This window comes from Vulpes vulpes, chromosome 11, assembly GCF_048418805.1.
Source record: "Vulpes vulpes isolate BD-2025 chromosome 11, VulVul3, whole genome shotgun sequence".
NCBI lineage: Eukaryota > Metazoa > Chordata > Mammalia > Carnivora > Canidae > Vulpes > Vulpes vulpes.
The window spans coordinates 1,994,024-2,013,375 of NC_132790.1; the positions used below are offsets into that span (position 1 = coordinate 1,994,024).

Here is a 19,352-nt window from a genome sequence, read left to right on the forward strand (position 1 = left end):
AGGAGGAGTATGTATAGCCTGCTGCAACTCACTTCAAAAGGAGCCAGACAGACCACTGTACTGTGGTGACTGTAGCCAGGAAATACACGTTCTCTACGAAACTCCTGTCACTCCAGGACCCAAACCTAATGTAGATTATGCCTATTGTCACCGTCAGCGTTCCAACAATAATCAACATGTAGGAAAGGATTTAAGAATAAAACAAAAAATAACAATTTCATCAAGTTGTAGAACATATAATATCTTCTGAGAAGGTGATACCTTTGACATTGTGAGTAGGAAATGACTATATTTGGGTATTCGTTTCAGGGGTGATGACGGTTTTGCATTGATTCACCTACATTCCCTTTCCTGGTTCCTCCTATGCTCAAGGGTGAACTTCACTGAATTTTCATGCAGCCAAGAGCTGGCTGAGATTCAAGGTGCACATCTTAGCCAGGGAACAGATCTTTTCTTTGTTTGACATTAACTGGCTTCTACAGGGATGGGGCCTGTGACCTGGCATCATTGGAGTAGTTCTCCCACACTCTGTGCTAACTGGCAGGGGATGATAAACATTTTTCAGCCCTAAAGTGTTTTAGGCACGGTATGGGATATGTAGCCTAAAAGTCTATGCTCGCACATAATGATAAATCCCAGGAAAAAGGGGCTTGCCAATTCCAATCATAAAACATTCTCATAATAGTCATAGCATAACTCTGGAAAAATCCTAGAAATGTTACTTGGTCTACCTTTCTACCTCCTTATAGAAATGAATCATGCCAAGAAGGCTGCTTGCTGATTGTTTATAACCCTAGGCTTTCAGGTATCCTTCTCAAATCCAAAGGAAAACACAGAGAAATAAATGCAAATGCGGTCCATTGGCCTGTGGAAAAACTGTTTTTTAAAAACCCACTTGTGAGGCCTTAGTGAGATGAGGGTGTATTTTTTGGCCTCTTTCATTAGAAACAGATTCTAATGTTCTTCCAAGTAAAGCAACTCAAGCAGAGGGTCAGGAACTGTCATGACTGAAGCAGAGGGGCAGGACCCAGGTTTTTCTAAAACTAAAGAGGGAGGCTCAGCATAGCATCTTAGCCCCCTGGTATAGACTTGCCTGATGTTGTGCTGGGACAGGCAGCTGAAGCCGTGCACATAATCCTGATTTTGCCAGAGATACTATTTGAAACTAATCTAGGTATTTCCACTGAGCTGCTTGTGTCATTGTCAAACTCAGAAACACTGAAACACTGACTCTTAACTATGGAGAACAAAGTGGTGGTCACCAGAGGGGCGATGGGGTGGGGGCGACGGGGGATATAGGTGGAGGGGATAAAGAGCACACTTATTATGATGTGCACTGAGTGATAGAACTGTTAAATCACTATACTGTATACCTGAAACTAGTATAGCACTGTGTATATTAACTACACGGGTTTAAAATTAAAAAAAAAAAAGAAATTTCTTTTATATTTTCCATTTAAGGGTTTTGCCAAAAGCTCCTGTACACTGAAATCATGACTTTTAGAGGCTCTTTTGTGGGCTTGGTTTGAATACTTATTCACTAGATCCACTCAAGTTTAGGTGGCCAGTCATAAGTATTCATATCTTATGAAATTAATAGTGTTTTGTGACAAGTTTGAATCTTTTAGTGTTAATGAAATGCTTACATATTGTTTTTGCTAGATTTGTTCTTTATACCCTTGGTGATAGATTTTGTAATCTTTTGGTTAGTGGCTCACACCTGGAAAATCATGCTGGATTTATTTTTAATTTCTGTCTTTTTTAAAGTACCACTTATATGAGAAGATGTTCTACAACAGCAACCTGGATTTTTTACCACCAACAGCTACGATCTCTAATCTCAACCTGCTGCAAGCTGCTCTCACCAGGTAATAAAAGAATGCTTTCTTTTGATTATCATTACTTATCCTGTTGGATCTAAAACATATTGCTCATATGTTATTTTTAATTTTTAAGTTTTATTTATTTTTTTTTTTAAATCTTTTTTTTTTAATTTTTCATTTATTTATGATAGTCACACACAGAGAGAGAGAGAGGCAGAGACACAGGCAGAGGGAGAAGCAGGCTCCATGCACCGGGAGCCCGATGCGGGATTCGATCCCGGGTCTCCAGGATCGCGCCCCGGGCCAAAGACAGGCGCCAAACCGCTGCGCCACCCAGGGATCCCAATTTTTAAGTTTTAACATATAAAATCTTCTCTTTGGGGCGCCTGGGTGGCTCAGTTGGTTAAGTGTCTGACTCTTGATTTTGGCTGAGGTCATGATCTCAGGGTCATGGATTGAGCCTGTGTTTGGCTCCCTGCTCAGTGGAGAGTCTGAGATTCTTTCTCTCCCTCTCCCTTTGTCTTTCCTCTTCCCTGCCCTCACGTGCACCTGCACATGTGCACACATATGCTCTCTCTTTCAAATAAATAAATCTTTTAAAAAAGGAAATTATCTCCTAACTAAAATAAACACATTTATAATCATCCAAAGGAATATTATGCTGTGTATCATTTATTTTTTTTTATTTATTTTTTAAAAGATTTATTTATTTGAGAGGGAGAGAGAAAGAGAAAGAGAGGAAGAACACAGGAGCAGGGGGAGGGAGAAGCGACTCCCCACTGAGCAGGGATGACATGTGGTCCATCCCAGGACCCTGGGATCATGACCTGAGCTGAAGGCAGACGCTTAACCCACCGAGCCACCCAGGAACCCCTATCATTTCTAACTGTAGTTGTGACACATCCACATATGACTTCCCAGATACAGTCACTCTTCTGAGCTTCAGATATTTATTTTTCCACTATCACCTGTAGACACACACAATGGGCCAGGAACTGAGGATGCAGAAGTGAACAGACCGACATGGGATTTGTACCTCAAGGAACATACAGTATGTGGGGGAGAAAAATCAGTGTGACTTATGTTCCAAAGCTAAAGTACAATAAAGAAGTGAAGATTAGGTCGAGATCTGAAGACTGAGTAGGATTTATCTAGAAGAGTAAAGATCATTGTGGGCAGAAGAAATAGCGTGTGAGGATGTGCAGTGGAGGCGGAGACCCTGGCCTATCAGGGGAAGCGAGAGAAGTCTAATATGGGCTGGAGTGGGGACAGTTTGCTCTATGGCTGTTCTTGACTTTGCTTCAAATTTCTGCTTCCCTTATTGTCCTGTAAAGTCTTACCAAAAAAAAAAAAAAAAAAAAAGAAAAATCTCATTACATTAGGGAACTAAGTTGAAACATACTTTTCATCTCATAGCATTTAACCCACAGCCAAAAATATTTGTTGAATGAAGGCATAGACTGTAAAATAGTAAATTGTGTTATTTTCCTGACCGACTGGCTATTAACTTTAATCCTGGCCAAAGCTATATGTTTTAGGTATATTTAAATTATGAATAATTTGGTCACCAGTCATTTTTGTTGTCGGATTTCCAGGAGATGTGTTACAGTTGTTTACAAACAGTACTTGGAAAAATTGTGTTTTAAAAAGCCATCATCTTTTCAGTTCTACTTAAATTATGGATACTCATTTACACTGCATTTATTTCTGAAAATGAAAAAATTCCATACCATTTTTGGTAAGAATTAATATCCCTAATAAAAACAAGAATAACAAAAGTAACCTGTCTGATATCTAGCATTGCTCTTAGTCAGTCCATTGGACTCATATGGAAATCTCTATGAAACATAAAGATACAAGTAAACAAGGAAGATCCTGGAATGATGATGTTGGCACAGTTTTTCATCTCCCCGAATTTCTCCATAGGATATCTAGAGTACAAACCCCAAAATTCAGGGACACCATCTAAACCAAAATTAGGGGACAGATATTTCCATGAAGCTCAAAAATAGAGACAGACCTCCCAAAGCCACAATATGTGGTATCAGAAATCGTGTAGAGGAGGAAGCAGAGGGGAGCAAGTAGGTACTGGGTGGCATCGAAACATTCCCAAATCCCTAAGGGACAGTTACTGGCACCTGCAGGAGGCCAACTTGAGAATAGCAGTCAACCTGAGAGGGTACTTGCCAATTCCAACATAGTTGAGCCTGAGAGGTCCAGGCTAAGGGACAGGGTTAGCCTGGGCCCTCGGGAACTCTAAGAACTTCACAGACAAAACTCTCATCTGTGAGGAAGCTTCCTTCTGCGAAAAAGACTCCAAATCAAGTGGTCCAGGGACAGTAAGGACAAAGGAAAAAGAAGTTCCAGATAAAAGTAAAAGAAGGAAACCAGGAGGTCTTAGAAGGTTATCAGCCATCATTTTGAAATACAGCTTAAAACCATAACCAAAGGTTTCTGAATCATATTTCATTTTAATAATTAAGGAAAAAAATTCACATAAAAATTAGAAATGTAACATGATTAAGGTTTCTTTTCATAAAGTTATTTTAAGGAAAAAAAAAAAAAGAGAATGAACAGCAAAATATCATACCTATAGCTAATACATGCCAGAAAGCTATGACCCCAAATATAAAAAATATTCTAGTTTTTCTATGTTTCACTTTTGTTTTCTATTTATACCTACTTCTACGAGTCAAAAAGACATTAATGAAATGATACAATATAGGAAAGAATAACTTACATCAGAGATAGAAACTCAGAAATGGAATGATATGCTCAGAAAGGGAAAATTTTAAAACTCACTAAAAATGAAGACTAAGCCAGAAGGCATGCGATATTCGAATAATAAGCACAACAGATAACACCTTTGGATAAAATGAGAAGATTAAAAGGAGAAAAACATATCAAAAGAGATGAAAGACCTGAGAGAAAGTAATAAATTCTTTTAAAAGACTTTATTTGAGAGAGAGAGAGAGAACGAGTGGTGGGGAGGGGCAGAGGGAGAGGGAGAGAGAAGCAGACTCCCTGCTAAGCAGGAAGCCCTATGTGGGGCTCGATCCCAGGACCCCAGGATCGTGACCGGAGTCAGTCAGACCTTAACCGACTGAGCCACCTAGGTGCCCAGAGAAAGTAATACATTCTAATAAATTTTAATTAACAGATTTAATATACACATAATGGGAGTCCTTGAAGAAACCCAAAGTAAAGAGGATAAATATTAAAAACTATGAGTCAAAATATTCTTGAATTTAAACAAAAAGATTTGAAACATTGAAAGACCAAACCATACACTCCCTGAAAAAAAGTTGCCCCAGAACAAGAAACACCAAGATAGTCTGTGAAATTACTGGTCTTTAAAGAGGAAAATCTTTTGGGCATCCAAGTAAAAATACCAAGTTATTTATAAGGAAAAGAAAATGAGATTACCAATAAAACTGTAGTGACATATTAAAGATGCTGTGAGCCAAGAATTTTATATTTAGCCAAACTGATTTTCAAGTATAAAGACCTTAAATTGCTGTCAACATGCAAGAATTTAGAGGATATTGTTCTCATGGGTCCTTCTTGAGGAATTTACAAGAGAATAGGATTCAGACAACCAAAATGAATAGAGCACAGAGCACAGAATAGTTCACAGAGCACTGGTGCTAAGCAGTAAACTTTATTGACTGATAGAATTAATCACGGGAAAAACATCTTAAAAAATTGGGAAACTAAACTACTGTTAAGGGCTGCACATTTTGGAGCTAATACTCTAAATCAGGAAAACAAGATAGTGAATGCCATAAAAATCAGGAGAGCTCTTCCATTTGGGGGAGAAAAGAGAGGTTTATGACTGTTTGGGGTATGTGGATGGGTTCTGGGGTGACTGGCGATGTCCTATTTCTTGACCTGGATGGCCTTTTATGTGCCTTACGAAGATTCGATAAGCAATGCATTTGTCTTATGTGATTTTTCTATGTCTGTATTGTGTTTTATCATGAGAAAGGGTTTTTAAAAATTCATTTTGAAATGCTAATAATACTCCCAATAGTAAAAATAAAGACAGGTAGTGATAGAAAGATGGCAACTACCTCTAAAAACAAAGACAAAAGTTACAGCAATTTCCTCCAAAGTTCCAAAGTCTTTCATTATGAAAAACTAAGAATGCGGTGCATTGGGAAAAAAAAAAAAAAAAAAGCTCATGAGAATTCCACATTGAGCATATTTAGCGGTTTTGGCGGGGGATTGGTAGGTCAAATTGTGCTTAATTTACTTCTGGAGAACAGGAGCTACATGGTAGTTTAGGTGTTTGATGTGAAAGATTAAACCTAATTTTCTCTTGTCACAAGTTCTCGGATTCCTTGTCAATCGTCCCTTTCCCTTCGCACAGTTGCCTCTAATCTGAACTGAATGGAGGGGCTGGGGAGGAGTACCCTGGTGCTGTTGTCATGACTTACATCGAGAAGTTTCTGTATGATCCTGTGGAAGCGTTCCCTTGCATCTGAGCCATAAGTACGAGTGGGAACCACATTTCATAGTTAATAATTACTATGGCTTTAGGAACTACAGGGCCAGCGCTAGATGGGCTGCCATGGAAGGACGGCCCAAGGAAGGACTGCAGACTGTTGACTGGAGTAAACCTGGGTGTGAAGGCTCTTTCTTCTGCCTCAGTTTCCTCATCTGTAAATTCGGTTGGGGCACCTGGGGGGCTAAGCATCTGCCTTTGACTCAGGTCATGCTCTTGGGGCTCTGGGATCGAGCCCCCCGTTGGGCTCCCTGCTCAGTGGGGAGTCTGCTTCTCCCCTTCCCTCTGCCCCTACCCCCCGCCACTCGTGCTCTCTCTCTCTCCCTCTCTCAGATAAATAAAATCTTTAACAAATAAAAAATTAAAATGAGGATGATGGTTCTTACTACAATTGTTAAGAGTCAAGAGAATGTAACACATTGAGCTGAACACGCAGCACATGGAAGGTGCTTAATGGGAAATTATTTGGTCCCATTCCAATACCATCCGTCCTGGATGGTCCGAGGAAAACCAAGGGGCAGGGGGGTCAGGGCTGCTGGAGAGGCAAGCGGGTTACTAGGGCCTCAAAATTGCCTCGAGTGATTTCTAGGGGAGCATGAGACACAGAAATTATTTTTCCTTTCATTCACGAGATGACCTCATACTCAAGCGGTTTTGCTGGCAGCAACTTTAATTACTGCAAACCCGAGTATTACAAAGGGAGCCCCAGGGGCTGTGTCTTGGCCCAAGACATCAGCTGGGGTTCACAACGGCCTAAGGAGCACAGCTTGTCTCCCCTTGAGAACCCCAGACTCTCCCAAGAATACACACCTTAAAGGTCCTGTCCCCGGACTCAAACCCTGAGGGTCAGCACTAAATCTGAAACAATTCATTAAGAAACCCCAGCGTGATTTTTTTGATTTTTCTTTTTCTTTACAAAGTTGGATGGAATTACAAGTAGACTCAGATCCCAGACAGGTTTTCTTTGTTTTCTTCCCAAGTCTAAATTGCATTATTTGGTTGGTTTTTTCATAACTCAGAGCCATTTGTATTCAAGAAGGGCTGTGTGGTTTTCTCAAGCAATTTCTTGGCTAAAAACTTCACCAACACGGGTAAACTCGTGTTTTTTCTTTCCCCGCTGAGGCCCCACACTTCACAAGTGTTTTCTGGTAACATGTATATCAGACAAGTAGCTGTTTTAAAGTCAGGTTGGGAGGCCGTGCTAATGGTAGGAGCAATTGCTAAGGGGCCAGGAGCCAAGGAATAATCATATTTTTCACTCATAACGTCCTCAATCTCTAATACAACCAAATGTGTGAAATGCTGCTGGGCTGGCTTACAGAAATGCTAGCAGAAATCCAGTGAACGCTGGAAAGGATGTGTTCTTGTACTCCCCAGAGGCCATTTCAATATTGTTAATTCTTAACTGGCCTGGCTGGTGTGTTTGACAAACGGCCCACTAGAAACGTTTTTGGTTTGACATTATTTTATTCATCTGATGGAGCCTGCACGCAAGGCGCTCATGCAGATGCAAAACTGGGCAGCAGTCGTAGGCTCTTCTACTTTCCAGCAAACGTTTTTTAAAGGTTTCAAAGGGCATGCCAGGTATTAAAACAGTCCTGTAGGAAGAGAGAAGCAAGTCCCCCGTAGAGGAGACTCCTGGAGCTCCGGGCAATCGCATGGAAAGCTTCGATCCCTTTCTCACCCCCAAATGGCCAGGGAGGAAGCACGATCGGACGGTGTTCCCCTGTGGGTCCTGGGGGCCGCTCCCTGGGCCGTAATGTAGTGCAGATGCTCTGAGGCGCTGGGGCTTCAGCTCTCCCCTCGCCTTTGTGGAATAAAGCATTTCCCAAGTATTTATTTAAATTTTTCCACTACAATTTGTAACCTTGTAAGTTTTATTCAGCGATTGTACAGCTTCCACGGTGGTCTCCACAAGGCCACGTTTGACCACTTCCAAGATCCGCGAAGTTTCTTTTACCCCTTTTCCTCTTTGTCGCCGCCTATTCTACTCCTGATGTTGGTGTTTCAGAAAAACATAGTTTTCATCTTCACCTCATTATTCTTATTAGTCTAATCCCCGCTACACGTGCTAATGCAAGTTGCTGCTGCCAGCAAATAACGCACTCTTAGCAAGAGGAGAATCGGAAACTTCCAGACTGCGTGCTGGAACAAAGGCAGCCTTGCTAGCGCGGGCTGAAGCCCGTATCCCTTCGGCCTGACTTTCTGATGAAGAAGGGTTACTCAGAGTTGCTCACAAGGTTACTTTTCTAACTAAGGGCTCACAAATGTCCACAGTGCTGAGAAAGGATTTTTGACCTCTTGACCTCTGCTCAACATCTTAGCAGACAGACATTCCCTCTTACTAGGATTCCCCGAGGGACCGCTGTGTGTCAGGCACGGAGCTAGTGCTGAAGGTTTCAGCCTGCGGGAGCTCAATATGACAGCGACAGCAGCTTCCTTTCAGGTTTATTCTGCTGTTGCATACTTAAAAAAAAAAATTATTTATTTATTTGAGAGAGAGCGAGCACAGTGGGAGGAGGGGCAGAGAGAGCAGGAGCAGGGAGCCTGATGTGGGCTGGATCCCAGGACCCGGGGACCAGGAGCCGCAGGCAGAGACCTACCCAGCTGTGCCACCCAGGCGCCCCTCTGCGGGTTGCCTTCTTGAGAACATCCTAACTTGGTATAATCGCTGAAGATAGCAGTGAATAGAAAAAGTATAGTTTACAGTGACTATTTCCCATTGGGTTAGATTATGTCATAAATTCATTGAAGAAATTACCATCAAAAGCACAATGAGGTATCTCACCTCCCACCTGTCAGGATGGGCTAAAATCAAAAGCATGAGAAACAGCGAATGCTGGCGGGGCTGCGGAGACCCAGGGAGCCTCACGCACTGCTGGTGGGCGTGCAAACTGGGGCAGCCGCTGTGGCAAACAGCGGGGAGGGTCCTCAAAAAATCAAAACCAGAACTAACATACAATCTGGTAATTCCACTACTGGGTATTTGCCCAAGGAAAACAGAAACACTAATTTGAAAAAAATGTACATGCCCCTATGTTTAATACAGTGTTATGTATAGTTGCCAAGATACGGAAGCAGCCCGGGCGTCCATCCATAGGCGAGTGGCCCAAGAAGATGTGCTGTGTACACAATGGCATATCACTCAGACGAGGATGAGTGACATCCTGCCACCTGCAGCTACATGGATGAAGTCAGAGAGTACGAGGCTAAGCAAAACAAGCTGGAGAAAGACAAATACCGTATCACATGTGGAATTTAAGAAATAGATGGACAAAAAAAAAAAAAAAAAAGGAAGAAGAGACAAAGGAAGAAACAGATTTAAATATAGAGGACAATTTGGTGGTTGCCAGAAGGGAGGCAGGTGGGGAGAGCATGAGTTAGATAAGAGGGATCAAAAGGACACTTATTGTGAGGAGCACTGGGTAACGTAGAGGATTGCTCAATCATTATTGTACTCCTGAAGTGAGTATAACTCTGTATATTAATTATATGTAGATGTTTAAGATAAATAAATAAATAATTAGTTAGTTAGAAAAGAAATTATCCATGGGGCGCCTGGGTGGCTCAGCAGTTGAACATCTGCCTTCAGCTCAAGATGTGATCCCGGGGTCCTGGGATCGAGTCCCCCATTGGGCTTCCCTCATGTGCCTGCTTCTCCCTCTGCCTGTGTCTCTGTTTCTCTCATGAATTATATATATATATATATATAAAAGAAACTATCCAGAAAAGTATTTTTATTGATTTTGGGGGGAAGTTCAGGGACATGAGATGCGGCTTTGGCCCTGCTCTTTAAAAACTATATTGATCCAGATGAAAGGTCTAAATCCTTCTGAAAAGGTTATCTCATTACATACTGTCCCACATATATACACCTGACAAAATTGACAATGAGAGTTTCTTTACCAAGTCTTATCCTTTTCTCCCAGGAAAGCTTTCATCCTCAAGGCAGTTGCTGAGCGTTTCACAGAGTTGCATGACAAAAATATTGTCTAGATGACAAATGACAAAATACTGACAAGCATCTGAGAAAACACAGGCATGGAAAGGCCACATGCTTTTGTCCTAAAGCTATTACCTTTCCGATTTAGCCTCTGAACACAATGTTATAATCATGAAATGCTCTAATAACTATTGCATCCACCTGCCGCCCTATAGTTTTGAGAGCATCTAGGTGTGCATCTGTCATTAGACGCTAATCCCTCTCCCGCTATTTGCTAAGACTGTGCAAAATGCTGGACTCTACTGTTTTTATTGGTCTGACCAGCCCTCTAACAATTGAGATGACAGCCAAGAACCAAGAAATAGATATTATCACTCTCACTTCAGACACACGCATTCAAATTCTCCAAACCAGTAATCCTATTTGAATGGGAAAGTGCTAGGAGGGTGTTTGTCTCCCGAGGGAGGCGTGTGTAAAGTAGCACCAGGCTATTATTATTTTTGGCACCTAAGCAAGAGTCGAAACCAGGCTCCTTGAAAAAAATCTCCATGGAATGCAAAGTTCGCCTTTGGCCTTCCTGTCTCCACTTTCCTCTCTCCACCGGCTCCTATTCGGGCAGTCCCTCCTCTCCATTCCTGAGGGCCTTCATTTATTCATTGCATTCGCTCACTCACCTGTCAACTGGTTTTCTGACAAGAGCAAAGCACTTTGCCGGTGGGGAAGCAAAGCTAGGAGAGAGGGGGACCACGCTGAAGGCCGCTGCTGGTTCTGTTACAGAGATGAGTCACGTCCAGACCTTGCCACAGGAGCAAGACCATGGAAGATGCTGCCACTGAGGGCACATAACTGTGATTGCTGAGGACGTAGGGCACCCGAGTCCTACAGCAGCTGACACCTGCCTTCTCTACAAGGGACCCTCCCCTCAGCCAGAGCCTTGGAACCTTGGCCACACACAAGAATCACCAGCAGCGTCTTTAAAAGTCTTGATACTTGGGTCAAATCCAAATCCCATTCTGAAAAGTCTCAGGAGAATGGACCCAGATGTCAGCATTTTTCAAATTGGCTACTCCGACGTGCAACCTTGCTTGAGAACTATTGCTCCAAGTGTCCCTTCTTTTATTTTTTTTTTATTTTTTCAAGGATTGTATTTATTTACTAGAGAGAGAGAGAGAGAGAGAGAGAGAGAGAGAGAGCATGAGCAGAGGGAGCAGCAGAGGGAAAGGAAGAAGCAGGCTCGATGTGGGGCTCGATCCCAGGACCTCAGGATCATGATCTGAGCCCAAGGCAGATGCTTAGCTGCCTGAGCCTCCTCCCAGGAGCCCCTCCCATCTTCTTTTAAATCTCAGGATACAGAAATTTGAATATCACTGTCCACATTACTGTGGGAAGGAGCAGAATAGGAAAATAACTTCAGGAAACCATTCAGTCTTCTCATCCTCTTAACTAAAAACAAAGCAAGTCCTCTTCTGTAAGTTCTTGAAGAATTAAAACTTACAAAAAAACCCCACAAATAAACAAACAAACCCAGGAAGGCCTTTCTTGGCATGTGGTACAGTTGGAGAGATTCAGGGAAGAAATGTGATCCTCTGCAGGGAAGATGAGATTGAGTAGGTTAAACCACCTGGTTAGCTGCAAAGGTCTTGGACAAAGGAAATGCAATCCTAGCAGGTGGCCTGATTTGTTTCTGACAACAAACCTTGAGTATTTATTTCAATAAATTTCACCATATTAAAAAAAAAAAAAATTTCACCATATTAGATCAGTGACCAAATTATCAAGTCGTTTTAGGATTTCCAACAACAAGATGAAACAGAAGGCAAGTCATACATCAGGACTAAGGATCTGACCCTAAGTGTGAGGGATGGGGGTGAGCATTGGGAAACTATAACAAAGAGCCCCCCCCCCCCATTTTTGGCTGCTGTTGTGAAATTGTGAACTGTGTTGCGGGGATACAACAAGTCTGCTGTCAGCAAATAAAAACTTAGTAAAAGAAGGTAGAAGAGATTTATTTGGAAGTATTCTGTTGACTTCTGGTGCCAAAAAGCATCCTTTCCATGTTCTTCCTTCATATCATTGATGGTGAGGTGGATTAGGAAGCCTGTGCGTCAGACAGACCTGGATTCTAACTATGGTTCCTCTTCCACTACCAGTGAAAACTTGGATTATAGTTTAATTCTCTGGACTTCAGATTCCTTATCAGTGAACTGGGGGATAATGTCTATTTCAGAAAACTGTGGACATTAAACAACAAATAATTGGGTTGAGGCTCTTAGTAATTTCAAGACTTTTTCCTACTCTTTGTTTTGTCTGTTGTTATTGATGATAATCTGTAAAACAGCTTACATTTAAAAAAATATTTATTTATTTATTTATTTATTTATTTATTTATTTATTTATTTATTTACGATTTTACTTATTTATCCATGAGAGGCACAGAGAGAGAGAGGCAGAGACACAGGCAGAGGGAGAAGCAGGCTCCCTGTGGGGAGCCTGATGCGGGATTTGATCCCAGGATCCTGGGATCATGCCCTGGGCTGAAGGCAGATGCTCAACCACTGAGTCACCCAGGCATCCCTACTTATTTTTTATTTTAGAGAGAGTAGGAGCATGCGTGAGTGGGGGGAGCCGCAGAGGGATAGAGGAGGTGTCAAGCAGGCTCCAATGACCCAGAGGTCATGACCTGAGTCAGAATCAAATCAGCTGCTTGACCCACTGAGCCACCCAGGCACCCCAAAACAGCTTCAATTCTTGCAGATGTAGGGGAGATAAAAACTACGTAGGCCACAAGTGTGCTGATGGCACAAGTAGGTTCTTGGGCTGGGGTGGGGGCTGGGTCGTCGAAGCCTACACAAGACAGAGTCTTTTGCCCTGAAGAAACTCGATCCAATCATTCGAGGCAAATGATCAGCTATTTTTGAACCTCTGTTTACCTACGGAAAGGGTCTTGCTCTAGGTCAGGGGTGGCAACCTTCAGGGCAGGCAGGGCCCTCGCAGGTCTGAGGTGGGAGTGGGGGCACACTTTGTGCAACTGGCCCGTGAGGACGTGCTCTCTTCCCCGGGGCACCCTCTGCTTACATCAAGCAGGTTCCTGGCATGCAGAGATTTGGTCTCTGTGTTGCTAGATTTGATTTTTCACATAAAGTCAGATCCATATTTAATATAAAATCTCCCAGTTTTTAAGTGTTGACAACTAATTCTATTTTCTTTCAGCATCTTGTGGGCCAACCAAAACATATCCGCACACAGCCTGTGCGCTACCAGTTTTGCAACCTTTGAAGTCTGAAGGTCCTTTTCACCCCCAGCGGCCTCTGCTCCGGGAGCCCAAGAATAGTTGAATGTGTCCCACAGGAAGGGTTCACCTGCAGATTGGAAATGCATAACCCCCACCTCCAAATAAGCATTTCCTGTTGTTAGTGTTTCATTATCCATAATGCATGTTACCTCCCAGGCAATTCTTATGCAAACGGCCTTTTGTTCCAAAGTTAAAATCAGTTACATTTCCTGTTCCTTGCCCCAGTGCGTAGACCTAATTTTCTGCATGTTAGTTTTATCTTTTTTTTAACACATCTGGTGGCTGGTTTCATTCCCCAGGGCCCTACTTTATTTTGCGCCAAGTCTTGGGCGGTAAAAATTTAATGAAGTTCAGCATTTATAAAAGTCTTCGTGAAACACAGTCTTCCATCCTACCTGCTATGAACTGAACAGTGCTCCACCCACCCCCCTAGTCCAATGACGAAGCCCTAATCACCAAGGTGACTGTATTTGGAGACAGAGGCTTTAAGAAGGTGACTAAAGTTAAATGAAGTCGTAAGGGTGGGGCCCTCCTCCAATAGGACTGGTGCCCTTAGAAGAAGAGGAAGACACACCAGCAGCACAGGTACAGAGAGGAGAGGCCACGTGGGAACCCCATGAGAGGGTGGCCATCTCCAGGTCAGGAAGAGAGCTCTCACCAGAAACCAAACCTGCCGGCACCTTCGTCGTGGACATCTGGTTCTCAGAACTCTGAGGACAGAAATTTCTGTTGTTTGAGCCACCTACTCTCTGGGATCCTCTTACCGTAGCCCTAGCAAACTAACCCAACACCTGTAACTAGTGTCTTTGATGTCTGATGCCTCTGGGCTTTTAGGATCCTTTAAAATCTCAGTAATTCTCAGAGAAATGCCACTTTTAGGCTCATCTTCCCATCTGACTTCCCACTAGGGCCATTATGGAAACGGGGTATCTCCAATCAAAAGAGTCTCCCTTCTGGGAAATACATCAAACTTTGTATAGAGTGGCAAAATATAAAGTATTCTATGACTCACCCATAAAATGTGAGATAAAGGAAACCAATCCTTTTCCCAAGTTTTAAAACTTGTCCTCGTTTGTCAGATGCTCCCGTGAGTCGTACTATGCCTACTTTCTTGAGGCTGGAGAGCCACTGGTAGGCGTGTTCATCATTTTTTAAAACATCTTCAAAATCCAGTGTAGGTAGCTGGAGCTCTGCGCCCCAGTACTGACATTCTGTGAGTAAGAAAAAGAAGAAACCAGATGGGATTACATTGTTTTTTATAAAAACCAAGAACCTCAGGGAAGGGACTAGTTCATTGAAGTCAACCTCTGATTTATCATGGAATTTACGAAATTTCAGTCATATTAAATTGCTCAAGCTACTAGTTTTTCTTCCCTGGAGCCATGTCAGTCTACCATATACCTCCTGCCCACCGCTGCCCGACCCATGACAATATCCACTATACCTCATTTGTTGAGAGAATGTTTAGCTTATGGGTAGTTCTTGATCTCTATGTCCTTAGGGCTTTTTTTTTTTTTTTTTTTGCCTGGACTCTTGTTTGGAAACGTCCCCACTGGGACACTGTGTGTTTCAATGGCCATGGGACATTGGTCAACTCCAAACAGATGATAAAATCTGAATGACTTAGAACGGCATATGCACATTCCTAGAGGTGGGAGGAGTGTTTGCTTCAGTACAGCTCCTTCTTCCTCTAATTTCACCTGATAAGAACCTTTCTCTGAGGTCAAATCATTCTTTGGAGTCAACAGAAATGGTCCATGGGGAAGAAAAGATGAAAGGTGTGGTCCTGGGATGCATATAAAATGCATTTTGCATAGATCCTTTGATGACAGCACCACTGTAGATAAAGTCAAATGCCTTCATTGGCTTTCTAATTCCTCATGACCAAATGCTCAGGAAAAATGTTTACTTGAAGAAACAGAAAGGAAATCAAATGGAAAAAAATAATTTGCTTTGCAAACCAGGCTCTCCCAAAGGAGGCAGAATGTAATTTTGCCAAGGGAAATAACTCAGATATTAATAACTGCCTTCAGGAGAGACCTAACTCTAGCTAATCCATTTGATTTCTTTATTTTTTGGAAGAAAAAATTCTGCCTTAGGAAAGCAAACCTTCCTTAACAAGTGACAAATGAGATCTTATGATCTCAATATCACCCTGAGCAATGCCTCACCTCTCAAACTGGGGCATGTACATCATGTCATAGAAAACAACCTCAAGCCCCCAGTTTAAGAATGAGGAATGGATCAGTGTTCCGCTGTAGTTGTTGTGACTGGAAATCATTCCCTCTTCTTTGACGTCAACATGGCTGTTTCTGCAGAAACAAGGATTTCTTAGGAGTCAGATAGTAGCTTTAGAGGTGAAAAAGTGCCTGTGGGTTCAGGAGGTCACCTCCTGCTCTTCCACCAGCTAGTTAGCCACCAGCTAAACAGTCATATGCAGCTGGTACCAAATGAAATAGGATATGAATAAGGTAAACAATATGGAGGCACAGGGGCCCGGGTTTGAACCATTGTCCTGCATCTTACCAGCTAGTTTCCTGGTGTCTTTTCTCTTATAAAATAGTCACAATTATATTTACTGTGCAGGTCATCTGTTGACCATGCAAAGAGCCTAGTAGAGTGCCTGGCACAGTAGACTACCGCTATTCCTACCACCTATAATAATAGCTGAGTATTTGCTGAGCACTTTCTAGATGTTAGGCACAGTGCTAGGTGCTTTCCACATGTTATCCTTTAATGTCCACAAAAAAAAAATTTGCAAAAGATGCTTTCAGCATTCCCAAGTTATAGTGAAGGGAACAGAGATCCAAATCATGCGGAGCTAATGATTTGCAGAGCTAGTTCGTCGAATCCAGGCAACCGATTCCAAAGTCTATAATTTTAATGACTACACATAAACAAGTGATGCTTTGAAATACTGTTGTCACCTGTATTTTTATAACCTATGTCTGAGTGTCCATTGCTTATTCTGTCCCTTACAAAGGAAATCCACTAGATAAAAAAGAAAGCAAAGCAAGTTACACTTAGGACCACTTTGTCAGAACTTGTTCAAGCATGGGGGCTTAAAGATAAATCTTGAATATAACACTCTGTGTTAATTATACTGGAATTAAAAAAAAAATTCTATACCTGATCTTAGCCATAAGGCCAAGAAGCAATGGAATGAAAAAAATATATATATATATGTATATATATATATTTTTTTATATCTTTGCTCCTAGGTAGGATTTTAAATTCAGAAAAAGCATGATGAGTAGGTTTCATTATACAACACCACCACTGCTGTCCACCTTTTGTGAAATGAACCAAGGCTTAAAAACCAGCTAGCTTTTCTTCTTTGATTCATACCAGTGTATTTCAGGAGTCCATGATAATTTGATTTTACTTAAGGCCATTATCACATTCCAGAAAGTGTCAGTGACTGTGTGTCAGGGAAATAGAACACATAGAGATTGAAAAAACATTTTCCAAGTTCATATTTTGACTCCTTTGTGGATTCAAGGAGGATCTCCTTGGGCACATACTATATATATACCTATAGACGTTTATAGCATGTTTTAATGAGTTTTTGTTTCTTTCTTTGTTGGTTTAAAGATTTTATTTATTTGAGATTGAGCAAGAGAGAGAGAGAGAGCCGGCGAGCGAGCATGAGCAGGGGGGAGGGGCAGAGGGAGAGGGAAAGCAACTCTCCACGGAGCAAGGAGTCTGATGCGGGGCTCGATCCCAGGATTAGGACCTGAGTGGAGGACAGATGTTTAACTTTAACCCGACTGAGCCATCCCAACCCCCAAGTTTTTGTTTCTACATGAATTGTTTTCCTATTATAGAATCTCTCTCTCTCTCTCTCTCTCTCTCTCTCTCTCTCTCTCTCTCACACACACACACACACACTATTCTTTGTTTTAAAAACACAGAATGAGTTAGGTTTCAATAAATATGTTACTCTTTATGTGTATAAAATTAACCATATTCACACTGAGACTCCAATATAAAGCCAGGCTGTCAATACTCTACACAGTTAGTCTTCCACTATAAGAAATTTCTGATTTACAGGACATTATACTATCAGAGGGTGGTAACCAGGACTTTTAAGTTCTGCAAAGTTCACAATTTTCCAACTAAAGCTCTCATTCTGGCATGGCCCGGCAAGGACTTTACAAAAATCGGCAACCAAGGGCCACAGCTCACTGTAGAACCTGTGTCCTAACGTGAGCCACTCATACCTTCCGTTACACTAAATGTGACTTTCCGAGATAGCACTGTGACCAACCAGTTTCTAAATTCATCATAGCTTCCAAATATAAAATATTCTAATTTATGGGGGGAAATAAACTATGTTTCAATCCACTGGTAAAATCATTTCATGATACCTGCACAGAAAATTTAACATTGAAAAAGTAATTTAAAAGCACCTCCCCGGTCTCCCCCAACTACGAAACATAACTACCATGGACCCAAGAGAAAACATGTTTGAGTAGAGTAAATCATTCGTCAGGTGAATACATTAAAAGCAAATTTAAATTTCACACGTGGGTCTGGATACATAAACAGTATGGAAAATGACGGAATATTTAAGGCATGAACCACCCTTTCTAATTTAACTTATGGCCTACTAATAAATACTTCCTTGAACATGTGCTTCACACATCATAAAATTTATGAACAAGCTACATGCTGGCTTTCAAGGACCCATTTGTACAGGGTTTCCTCTTTGGGGTTAGGCATCACATTCCTGGATCCTGAGCTGTATTTCAAAAAAGGAAAAGACACAAAGAAGCTCTTTAGTTCAAGATTCAGGAGGGCAGCATGCTGGGTTGCAATGTGTTCTTTTGCCTTTAGAACCTTCTGTCCAGCGGCGCTGCACTGTGCTCTGGGCGCTGACACAGCTAGTCTAATGTGCTGAGGATCAGCCCATCTCTTATCCCCTCTTCACAGGAATAGTTTGCAGGGACCCAGCCAAAACCAAAATCTGACCCTCGTAGAGGAAAATACCTGGGTGGAAATAGGGCTTTGAGTCCCTTCCACGTGCTAAGAGGAGCCTGCCTCTTTGGATATTCTTTTACTTCTTGTCTGGTGAACTCAACACGCATCAAGAACCTGGGGGCCCCTGGGGTGGCTCAGCGGTTGAGCATCTGCCTTTGGCTCAGGGCGTGACCCTGGGGGTCCTGGGATCCAGCCCCGCATCCGGCTCCCCATGGAGAGCCTGCTTCTCCCTCAGCCTGTGTCTCTGCCTCTCTCTCTGTGTCTCTCATGAATAAATTCAAAAAATATATATTTTAAAAAAAAAGAATCTGATCACTTGTCCTCTCTTAGACTCTGAGGTCTTCTAGAAGCTGACCTAAGATGAGGATCTGAATGCAAGCAATGTATTGAGGAGATTTCCCTGGAAGAACTAATAGAAGGTAGGGACATTAAGACTAGGAAGGAGGCTTCTGGAAATCATCCTAATGAATGGTTAAAAGAACTGCTGGACCATATGGCAATCCTGTAGACTACACTTGAGAGTTGTCCTACCTGGGGACAAGCAGGCTGGGGTGCACAGGCCACACATGCCTACTCCCATTGACTGCTTCTCTAGTCACTTCTGGGTCTTTCTGTGTTAGTCAAGCCAGAGAAAACCCTCCAGCAGAGTGGCAGCCCTGCATAGGCAAGTGGTGGCATCTGTGGGAAGAGGACTGAGGGGCCACGGTGGGGTATTGCCCGCCTCCGCGATGCCCTCCTCTAGGGCCAGTAAGAATCAGCTAGATGGTTGTCCCCTGTGGTCCCCCAGCACTGAAACACACCTCC

General features: G+C 42.3%; 1 protein-coding gene across 4 annotated transcripts in view; it reads right to left on the bottom strand.

Annotated features, from left to right (window-relative positions):
* BBOX1 (gamma-butyrobetaine hydroxylase 1) overlaps nucleotides 1-19,352 on the bottom strand; it is a 59,763-nt gene that overhangs the window by 19,181 nt on the left and 21,230 nt on the right. For all 4 annotated transcript variants that reach the window (XM_026018609.2, XM_072725367.1, XM_072725368.1 and 1 more), the window contains one exon: nucleotides 14,578-14,776. In XM_026018609.2, coding sequence (XP_025874394.2) covers nucleotides 14,578-14,776 — 199 coding nt within the window. The remainder of the gene's footprint in view (nucleotides 1-14,577; nucleotides 14,777-19,352) is intronic.